Below are 11,617 nucleotides of genomic sequence, written 5' to 3' on the forward strand. Positions count from 1 at the left end.
TTAACTCCGTACTGTTGTATGCATTGTCCAATCATCTGTATAATCTCACCTCTGAGAATCTCTGTTGCTTGTCAGCATTCTCAAAAGACAAGTACTTTCTCAATCGTTAACTCTGATTCCATATATGACAAATTTCTGTCCGATCTGATAAAGCCAGTCTATCCTTGCATCCTACACCTACCTGCCGATGTCGAAGAAAAGCATAAGCGGAGAAAAAGAACACAGAACTACCTCCCCAGAACTCTTTCCCACTTTGGACATCTTTTGAACTCCAGGAAACTTTCTGCAACAACAGTACACAAAACCTACAAAGCCCTAACTTTCACCTTGAATTAAGTAACAAAACCTCCTTTGCTTCTAGTGCCAGCCTTTTGCTTCATTTCGTATTAACTAGATCTTGCGTAGAAGAAAATAATTGATCTTTATTTTCCACATCGTTTCTAATTTCACTGATTTCAAAACCATCTTTTCTTTCAGAGAGTGGGCAGATACCAAAGCTGTACACGGAATTCACCATGCTGCTCTAGTTCTTTATACAGCTGCATGCTAGTGCTCTGTTTCACTAACCATTCCCTCAATGACATCTGTGATACTGAAGCTCTCTGTGAAGCATTGGAGGGCAGAGACACACTCTTTTTCCAAAAAAAAAAAAATAAATGAAGACTTTTCTGCTCTTTAAGGGCAGCTTCTTGAGAACATCTCTTCCCACAGCTGCATGATTTAGCATTTATAAACTCTGGATTTTATTAGTTACTCTAACACCTAGTTAGCTACTCTGGTAATCTCTTCTTAGAGCTTTTTGGTCTGCTCTGAAGAATGGCAAACTTGAAAATCATAATAGACTAGAACAGAGGACAAACAAAAGAGGTCCCAGTGAAAATATCAGGAATACTTCCTTCCAACATGACAACTCACCATTATTATTATGTTGTGATCTAGCTTTTAAGCCACTTGAAACAACAACTGTGAACTGGAAAATATATATATGTCTTGATGCTAGCACTCTGACTTCCAAGTGGTAAGATCTCTTACAACACTACCTCATCCATACACTGCTAGCTCCTTCAAAGAGTTCCAAAACTCATTTTATAGGAGCAAAGCTGTCCATTTCCCAGAATTATATATCTACACTGATTCTTTAGCTCTCTTCCAGTTTTTTACTAGCTTGATCATTAAACACACCAGACTTGTCTTTGGTTTCTCAGATCTAGCTTAGATCTCTTTCTGTAAGTTAATACTTATACCAAACACCTGTACACATTTGGATGCTAAGATGGTTTAAACAAGTGATCAAATAACACTTAGTACTTCAGTAATTTCATTTTTATATTCCCTGCTCAATTCCTACATCAAGATCTTATAGTTCTTCAAACAGTCATTTTTCCTTTTATATTTTACACCAATTTCTGTCAATATTATAATCACAAATTCTTTGATGACTCCTCTGAAAAAAAAGGAACCTGAAGTATGTATTTCCCCAAGCTCTTCCAATTAAAAACAGATGGGAAAAGAATTGCCTGCACTTCATTCTTTCTGCAATACCTTTCCCGACCTCTTTTGACCTGCACAACTCTTTTCTCTGCACAACTTTACAGCCTTTATTTGTTCTCCTCAACAATTACTTCACCATTTGAAGAGAAGCAAGAGAACACCAGCACAAGCAGCAAGACTGCAAAATGCAAAGGACAACAGCTACTGCTCACTCAGGCCTCCCATGTAAAGGCCACACTGACCAGTCTATGGAAAGAACTTTATCCCTGTCAGTTAACAGACAGTTACCTTGATTGCAGGACAGGACAGCATCCCTGTATTTGTGAACTTTCATCTGCGCCTCTGCCAAGTAATGCCATGCTCCTGCACACTGGCTAACCTTCTGCAAACCTAGTAAAAGAGGAGAAAGGCATTGAGCAAAAGTTGCTTAGCACTGCAAAGATTCTGCAGCTGGCAGATGCTGTTTTGCCCTATAATGCCATAAAAAATACTATAGTTAAATAATTAGTATTAGACAGTTAATTTTTCCTTTGAGTATTTGCTCTAAGCATCTTAGAGTCAGAGGCCTCCAAACTATAAGGCAAAGACTAATAAGGTTGTAAATGTCTGTCAGGCTTTATTTAGTTGTTATTGGTACATTTGCTTCTTCATCCAAGCAAAGTCCAAGAACAGACATACTAAAAATTTAAAGTGTACCATACAGAAAGTAATACACAGCTGACTATAACAGAAATGATTGTCTTCAGAGATGTTATACTTAAATATATATTTAGAAAATATATCTCAGCCTTCTATTAGACAAAGCATTCCGTTTTCTTTCAAAAGCTAGCTGTTCTTTTTGCTACTTGCACAACGGCAAAGTAATACACAAATATAAGATTCCCAGAGAGAATGTTGAATGTAAACTAGCTGCTGTTCGAGTACCCATACCTCACATTACTCATTTACCTTCAGTAAGACTCTTAATAGCCTCTTTGTATTTCTTTTCTTGGAGGCATTTTATACCAAAACCAATGATGCCTGGACCACTACTTGAGTCCATCTCCAGAAGCTTAGAAAAATACTGCAAGGCCTCTTCTGACAAAGTACCTAGTTTAAGAAAAAAAAAAAAGCATTTTCTTGAGATGTAGATTTAAAAAAAATGCAACAATCTACTCAAAATTACCTACATAAACATATATACTTATATGACACCTTTGAGCTCAAGGCAATGAGTTTATTAAACATTTTTTTCCAGAGATACTCTAATACTTATAAGCTCTAAAAGGAAATACATAAAAACCAAGAAATCATTAAGATACCCAGTCTAATTTTTTTTTTTTTTTTTAAATATGCTAAATTACACATGCTAAATTGTTCCAAGTATACTTTCCTAAGAGAAAGCCACTCTTTTGTATGCCCTCCATCTAAACCTAGGTCAGTGTTCATTCATCAAAATCTGCCACAAAGAAATCAGAATAACTTTCTTCCAAAGGAGGCCTCAATTACAAATTTCTTGTGATGAGCTTGCTGAAACAGTCCTGCTGTGAAATCATGAAATGTAATGTCCAAGCACAACATTTTATTGATGACACTAATCTGTAGGCTTTTCGTCTCTTTCTTAAAGAAACTGCTGTGACTTACAGCAACATTTTTTAAATGATTTCTTTTTTAAAGTATGGACCCACTTGACAAAAGTAGCTCTTGATCTCCATTTGATAAAGAGGAGTAATAGAGTTACAAGCCCACAAATTTGGGACTTAAAGTACTGTGTTAGAATGACACAGATATAATGATAAAATGATTTTCCTCCTTGTTTAACCAAACATATTTTGATGTGGCTAATGTCAACTTCTGATTCTTTAAAGACTCAAACAAAGGACTAAATTGTGTAGTTACTTTTGAAAATGCTAAGAAAAGGGTTAATGGTGAACAACATTGTATTAGCAACTACTGATTGTAACAACTATGTTTCCAGATCCCTGCAGTACTAAACATACCACTGTATATTTTCTCCTCAGCAATCATTCTTTCCTACCTTGAACAAACACCTAGACAGATCTGTTTATTTTCTATTCACCAAACTTTCTGGCTAACAATTTTACAAATCCTTATTTCCAGTCAGGAGAGATTTTCTTTGCCAAGAATATCCTAAACACAGCCATTGCTCAACCCTAGTTAATTTCTCCATTCTCTCTTCTAAGCTCCATAAACTAAGAAACCACAGACACTACTAAATGCAAAGCATAAATAATTTATCTGCAGAAACTGTTATTGAATTTTATAAGGCATTCTATATTCATTATTTGGTATGATGCCAGTCTTGATCTGTTTTTTTTTTCCTCTCTTCTAGTTTGTTTCTTTTGCTAATTTATAGTCACCACTCAGCTACAGTATCAAGAAATCATAAACATTATCTGGTTTTGGATGGGGTAGAGTTAATTTCCCTCACAGTAACTGGCGTGACGCCATGTTTTGGATTTAGGATGGAAGTAATGTTAACAGCACATCAATGTTCTAGCTGCTGCTGAGCAGTACTTACACAAGGCAAGGGCTTTTCAGCTTCTCAAGACTGCCCTGCCAATGCAAAGGCTAGAGGTACAAAAGGAGCTGGGAGGGAAACTGACCCAAACTGGCTAAAGCGATATCTCATCCCATATGGCACCATATGGAACTGCAAAACAGGGAGGAGCTGTCAGTAGGCTGTTGCTGCTCAGGGACTGGCCAGGCATTGGTGGACTGGAGCTGAGAAACCACGTTGTGCAGCACTTGTTTGGCTATAACAGTAATAATAAATATTTTCTCTTTTTTTTTTTTTTTTAAATGTTCTGTTAAGTTGTCTTCAACAAAACACATGCGTTTATTTTTTCTGATTTCCTTTCCATCTCACTTGCAGGGCAGTGAGCAAATGGCTGTATGGTGCTGAGCTGCATTCCATCTTAAATCACAACAGCATACAACCAAACAGATGGGTAGAACATAATGTAGAAATAAAGTGTGTTTTTATTTAGGTGTAAGGTAAAAACTTGTTAAAAAAATTGTCACAAAATCAACCACAAAAAGAAATATTTTCAGTCTTGCACAATACCTACACCCATCCTTCTCACCTGACTGAATGAAGTACAAGCAAAGTACTTCTAAAGGATAACTCAAAGTCGGATATAAAGCCATCATATCATCACAAGCTTTTTCCAATTTAGTTGCTTCATGAGGAAACTTGAAAGAAAAAAATAAAACAGTTATTTCTACAAATTATCAGATGGTGGATGTCACATGTAGTCACTGAAGAAGACAGATAGACATAACCTTACTTTTGACAAGCACTGAATAAAGTCTTTGTAAAGATTTCGATGATCTTCACTGGGAACAGTGTCAGCAGAGTTCAGTGCCTCTTCATATGCACTCAAAAGCTGAAATAAGAAATAATTAAAAATGCAATGACTCTGAGAAAATGTTATCAGAGCTAAACATTTCCTTTTTACCTTTTCTAACTCAGGCCATGAACAGAGAAAAAAGAAAGCAAGTTCCTTATCCCAAAATAATACTCATAAAGGACTCAACACTAATTCTGTACAGCAAGATGAAACAATACTATATATATTGTCTAACACATGAACAAAAACAACAAAATCTATGGGAACAGACTCTTCCTAGTACCTAGGCCCAACACAAAGAGGACTTGGTACAATAAAATATAGGTTAACAGCTGTTAACTGTTAGCCCCAGCTCTGAAAAAAAAAATCTCGTCTTTTATTTCTGGACTCTTTACATACACATAAATAAATGCATATAAATACATAATTGTATGGGAATATAGGGGAAAACGTAGGCACTACTAAATGCAAGCTACCAAAGAAACATGCTTCAGCAAAACATTGCCCATATCTTCTCATACAATACAGTAAATTGTAGATTTGCAGATGAAATATCATTTCTGATCTTTGCATAACCTAACTCCATTTTACTCTTCCACACCCAACCTCAAAAGGCAGCAAGTACTGCCTGCAGCACTTCTTTTTGTGCTAACAGCTTTTGACACTTACAGCATATGAATTCTAAAAAGATAGGTGCAGATTCAGTTTCCTTTTGTCTGGAAGTATTTCAGCACTTTTTTGCCTTTTGTGAACATTGCTATCAACAAGACTGGGGAAGAGCAAGTTCTACCCTTCTCTTTGAAAGAGGCTCATTTCGCATGAACAGATAAATCACTCAAAAAGTTAACTTTGGCCATACAGCACACAGAATCAGTATAACTCATGATCCTACTGTTTGGTCCAATTTGCTACAACATTTTTCTAAGCAACATTTGGGTTCAAATTTTCCTATATATAAGCACTGCATATGAAAATATGGAAAAAAAGCACAAAACCTATTCCACCAAGGGAGCAGAAGGAAAGGAGCTTCTTGTTTTGGAGAACGCCTATTTTGTAGACATTGTCAGAACTTACAAATACATCAGAAGCTGTTCTGTTCAGATATGTCAATGCAGGGATTCTTCTTGTAGGGGCATAACAATGCATCACCACATTACAGTGCAAATCTAGGCTTCCACAAAACTGAGGAAGTTTAGGGAAAACTTTAGATCTGGATGCTCTGTCCCACTGTTTTGGGTGGTTGCACCTTCATTGTTTCTGACAGCTGGTGAAATCACCTACTTTTTCATGAAAAGCTTAGTAGCATTCAACATCCATGAGAAACAGTAACGTGATTTTTGTTTTCCAAGGCTTCCTCTGAAATCTAGCAGCACCGTGTACAGAAATGTAAGATGAAGGGGATTGAGAAACTTTACCAATTGTGCAGTCTTATTATCCTGGTACTGCACATTGTCTCCCAGTAACTGGATCATCCTCTTCCAAAGCTGATGGAGTTCCACCTTTTCTGCACCTCCTTCCTTTTTCACTTCTATGAGTTTCTGGCATATTTCTGCTGCCTGTCAGTAGGAAACAAATGAACTATGTTGTAACTCTTGGACACCTGATACTGTCAAGTCTAAGCAATAAATTTCAGTTTTCTCTGGAGAAAAGTCCAATGGAACATTGTTGCAGAAGATACCATTATGTTACTAGATTATTTCCCTACTACACTTATTTATATTTACATAATTATCCACTGAAAAAAAAAAAAAAGAAAAGAAACCACGTATCATTTCTTGAAAAAGTTAAATGACAGTGAAGCCAGCCTAAGCCATGAATAAATGAAGTAAGAAAATAATCTGGCTTATAGTCTGGTGCCAGGCAGACTAAGAAATTAAGGAGTAGATGGAGAAAACTGAGTTTTCAGTATTAGACAGAAAGGGAGTTACAGACACATTGCAGAAGGCAAAGTGAATGCCAGACTACAGCACACAGTGGGAACAGTGGCAGATAACAACCCACATTAATTAAGACTTTTGTTAAAGAAAAATACTACACCTTGAAATGCAAGTCCTTCATGTATCACCTCCCATACAAACTGAAAGGCAGTACGCTGTGAACAGGATTAGGCACGAGCAAAATAATAGATCCTGACTAGGAGCAAGACAGAAGGAGTTTGCTTCCTACCACATTAGGATAGACAACAGAGTGAAAGTGATCACCTAGGGTTACCTGCCTTCTGATTAGAGCAGTAACAGCTTCCAAAACATTACCTTCAGACCTGCCTAGCTTCCCAGATAATGTCAAAAGCAGGAGTTTTGACTGGTTCCTGGAGGAAATCAGCAGTAAAAACAGACTTAAACAGTCCTCCTATAACCTCTAATAGATAAACTGAAGCCTTATCAGACTATGGCATTACAAAAAGAACACATACTGAAATTCCAGTGTGCAAGACTGAGAAAGAAGGACTCTAACACCAGATTTGTGGCTTCCTGTCCCACCTGGAACAAGTCTGCATTTGTAAATGATATTATCAGCTAATTTACTTTCAGACAGTGCTATGCAAAGAAACTTTGAAGTTAATAAATAGTCTTGAATTTGACAATAAGACAGAAATATTCTATAATATCACCACAGAGGCTGTAGGCAAAGATACTGTTGAACTGTACAAGCATTAAACAGCTCCACCTCGTGGTAATCTAACAAGATTGTTATTTCTGCAGTAATCACACAAATTTAAGACTGCTGCCAGGTGGGCACTGCCTTGTGATGCCCCAAAGCAGCATTGCATGTCCTTACTTTTCTGCACGAGTGGCAGACAGTGGCAAATGTAAATCCCAAACCCTCTGGCACAAAGGAGAGAATGATCCCACCAGAGACAAGATACACAAGTATGTAGAACAGGCCAAGACAGGCAAAGGCCTTTGGGATTCTGTGAGCAAATATGCATTTGGAATCACACTGGACTTCTAGATATACAACAGAAAAATGAGGTTGTAGCCTTTCAGTCTATACACTGATATTTTTTTTTCCAAGTTTCATCAGTTTAAGAGCTTCCATCCAAGTCTGTTATGCAGAGGAAAAAAAATAAGTAAAAAATCAGTTCTTCCTAGTTGTGGTCCAAGAAGACATCTTCAGTAGTCTGTGACCCAAAAAAACTACAGAATCATTGGTTGTTCTAACAAGAAATTCCCTTCTAATCAGAAGAGAGAAATTACATTAGTCACCTACCTCTAAGTATTTATTTCCTTGGCGATATAGTTCCATGAGCTTGTTACATACATCACACCATTTCTGCTTGTCTCCACTAGAAAGAAGAAAATAAAAAAAAAGCTGAGCTTTCCATTAAATAGTGATACAGCTTTCCTATTCTGTCAAATAAGTTTTTTTGTAACTTCACAGTTGCCAAACAAATATTTAGAATAAATACTACAAACTGCCTTAAAACTTTTACTCACCGTTGCTTTGGATAAAACAATTACTTTAAGGACTGGGCTCTTCTTTGTGAACTACTTTCAAATTCAGAAAACAAATGTAATGCTCCAACGAACTACAATGACAATTGAGTTACCTTTGTTTAGAGTTCTATCTATAGAAGCAAGGTGACATAGACTGCAATCTTAAAGGAGTGAAGTTAAGCCTACTCAAATCAGGCTTGGAATCATCCCTGCTCTAACAGTGAACTTAAACAGAGGACAAAAGGTCACAATTTTAAAAATTGCAACTCTGCTGCATCTAAATTGCTAACTCTACCAAATAAGAAACTTCAGATTGAATTTTGGGACTCAATGCACATTACCTTTCATAGAGTTCCAAGAGTTTTTGGTACACATCTTGTAAGTCTGTGTAGACATCCGTTTGGTTGGATTTCTCATATAAATTTGCTAAGCCCTGTTTAAAAAAAAAGTGTTTATTATAGATAAGAACATTTGATGTCTGTAATTATGAATTAAATTTATATTGCAAGTTCTGCCAAAGGAAAAATTATATATATGTAAATATTCTCCTCACTTCCATGGGCTAATATGTTAGCCCATGAGCAAAATCTTGGTTGAGACCTTTATATGTTTTACACTAAAAGCTTTCCTCACTTCCTGTTCTAATACTGACTACTATTTGAAACTTACAAATGTTAAATGATCCTCTCTGCAAGATATACATACTATATACAACACATGCTAAGTTCTAAGATAAATGCTCTAAGTATCATGCCACCTTGGATTGTAACAGAAGGCCAGAATATGACTGCTAGGCAACTAACAATATTTCAATATACCTTGAAATCAGGTACCAGCATTTATACTTCAAAAAGCTGCTTATATTGAAGATGCAAAGCTTTACAGTATTAGAATATATTGGATGCTGGCATGTGAGAGATTGATCTATCATGCAGACTAATGCTCCATCATCCAAATATGCTATAGCCATACACTACTAAACATTGTTGTATATGCACCATCCAACACACTGCTACTTTAAGGGCATAATGTTATTTTTTAAACAACAAAAACAAACAACAATCTATTTCATGCTGAAAAAATAAGGCACTAAACATTTTCCTTCTCATGAAAGCAGCATCAAAAAGTGCTTGCTGAGCTAAGAGTATGGTATTTCAGAGCACAGATGAACTGGCTATGTATGTCTTAATTCACATTCTCTCTAGAATGTTTCACTGCTCTCTTGTCTACTTAGGTGTACTGGAACTTAAGTACTCTAGAACTAAAATTTACTCTGCTGCACACACATAACCATCCAAGTCTTCAATTCGGACACATACAATACTTCTGCTACTGCAAAGCTTTTGAACACTTAAGTGCTTGAAGTAAACACAATGCAGTTTTGCCTTCTCCCCAGATTTAACCCCACAGTAACACTTTTCATGACAAAAACAAGTACATCTGGACATACACTTACCTGCCACGCCAGTAACTGGTTTGGTTCTAGTTCAATAGCCTTCTTATACGCTCCTTTGGCCTGATCAGGTTGCTCCAACTCAGCAGCTGCCAGGCCAATAAATACCCAAGCATTGTAGTTATTTTTTTCTTGCTTCAAGACTACCTGGAAATAGACATTTTTTTTTTTAGGTAAAACTGATGAATGAGATGCATCTTACTGATTCATACATTGACTTTTCTCATAAAATTTGGTTAATTCTTCTTCATAGTTGATACCAGAAACTAACTCATTTTTTGGAAAAGATTAAGAACTTCAGCTTTTCATGCCACAGAAGCCTTCGTGTCTGAACTGTTCTGCCAGTTAACATAGCTGCAACTTAGGGATTTCCTGTTGAGGTGCAGATTATAAATGAATTTTGGTCATCACTAATATAGACTTAATGTTCTCTTATTCATACGTAAGCAAATGCTAAAGCAAAAGGAAACAGAAATAAAATTATATAATCAATCTTACATCAATGAGATGCATCACTCAGCATAATTATACAGTTCTTGTTTATGGGAACAACAAACACAAGAACTGCAAAAATTACTAATTTCCAATGAAATAATGATTACCTTGCAGTGCTTTAAGGCTTCTTTATATTCCTTATTTCTTATGGCTTCTCTAGCGCTCTTTAATGCTGCCTTCACCTCCTTATTTGACATTTTTGCCGCTAAGTAAAAAACAACATGTGGTTAGTTATCAAAGAGAGACATAATGAACTCAAACCACTACTTATACCCTACCATGGCAGCATAAAGAAAGCACCTCAAACATAGGACTATATTGCAATGCGTCAAAACACACGTATTGAAAGATCATTTCCCCCCCAAAAATGCAAAAACAACAACTTGGTTAAAATTGATTATTTACACTTAGCTGCTAAACAGGACTATGCCAATATCCCAAAGATTTCAATGGTACAAAGTATTCATCTCAAATCTCAACTCAAATTTCATTCTGTGATAATTTTAAATTGGATGAGAGGTGTTATATGACAGTCACCTTAGTTAGACTGCAGGAATGTCAGCACTTAAGAGTGGTGAGGTACAGGCTGCCCAAAGAAGCTGTGGATACACCATCCCTGGAGGCACTCAAGACCAACTTGGATATGGTCCTGGGCAGCCTGATGGGCGGCAGCCACTAGGACTGGAACTGGATGGTCTTTCCAACCCAAATCATTATGTGATTCACTCTACAAAGAACACAGCATAGTTTCTCTTAAGCAGTGAGCACTGGGCATGCTCCCAAGGGGTTTCTAAGAAGCGGAGACTTTCCTGCTCACCATCTGTAGCAGGATGAAACTCAGCACATCACTAACAACCGTGCAGGACCTGCAGCACTCCTATTCCTTCTCACACAACTAGGACAGACCTGCTTCTGACTGCAGCCGTGCAGAAAATGAAGCAGTTTTAAAGGACAAGGAATCACTCCTTGTAAAGCCTGCCACAGTTATATACTAGTTGGGTTCATATGTTTCACATTTAACCTATGACAAATTTCAAAAACATCATTAAACTGGTCAAATGAGATGCAACGGAGAAACAACGCCACTGGCAAGGCACTGAAAGGGGCTCAAAAGATGGAAAAGCAGCTTTTAGAGGCCAAAGAGCAGAAGATGGGCTGCAGGCCTAGAAATATACTACTGGTGGGAGGGCTAAGAAAGATGGCTGACGTGCGATTCCCTCAGGATGACGAAATGATTGAAAGCAAATTACACTCACATCACTCAACAGCTCCTGGAGAGAAAGACAGCTCCCTGAGAAGGGCCGTGCTCCTCAGTCATCGCAACCATCAAAACACCGGCAGCGCTCAAGCCTGGGCTCCACGTCCTCCTGCAGAGAATCAAGAAACCA

General features: G+C 37.2%; 1 protein-coding gene across 2 annotated transcripts in view; it reads right to left on the reverse strand.

The window, feature by feature from the left end:
* SKIC3 (SKI3 subunit of superkiller complex) overlaps nt 1-11,617 on the reverse strand; it is a 44,397-nt gene that overhangs the window by 32,581 nt on the left and 199 nt on the right. For both annotated transcript variants that reach the window (XM_052700675.1, XM_052700676.1), the window contains exons 2-11: nt 11,486-11,596; nt 10,337-10,434; nt 9,738-9,881; nt 8,623-8,714; nt 8,055-8,130; nt 6,260-6,400; nt 4,782-4,880; nt 4,578-4,686; nt 2,440-2,580; nt 1,780-1,881 (exon numbers count right to left, since the gene is read on the reverse strand). In XM_052700675.1, the coding sequence (XP_052556635.1) occupies nt 1,780-1,881; nt 2,440-2,580; nt 4,578-4,686; nt 4,782-4,880; nt 6,260-6,400; nt 8,055-8,130; nt 8,623-8,714; nt 9,738-9,881; nt 10,337-10,426 (994 nt within the window). In that variant the 5' untranslated portion in view covers nt 10,427-10,434; nt 11,486-11,596. The remainder of the gene's footprint in view (nt 1-1,779; nt 1,882-2,439; nt 2,581-4,577; nt 4,687-4,781; nt 4,881-6,259; nt 6,401-8,054; nt 8,131-8,622; nt 8,715-9,737; nt 9,882-10,336; nt 10,435-11,485; nt 11,597-11,617) is intronic.

This window comes from Tympanuchus pallidicinctus, unplaced genomic scaffold (genome assembly GCF_026119805.1).
Source record: "Tympanuchus pallidicinctus isolate F22 unplaced genomic scaffold, pur_lepc_1.0 scaffold4, whole genome shotgun sequence".
Taxonomy (NCBI): domain Eukaryota; kingdom Metazoa; phylum Chordata; class Aves; order Galliformes; family Phasianidae; genus Tympanuchus; species Tympanuchus pallidicinctus.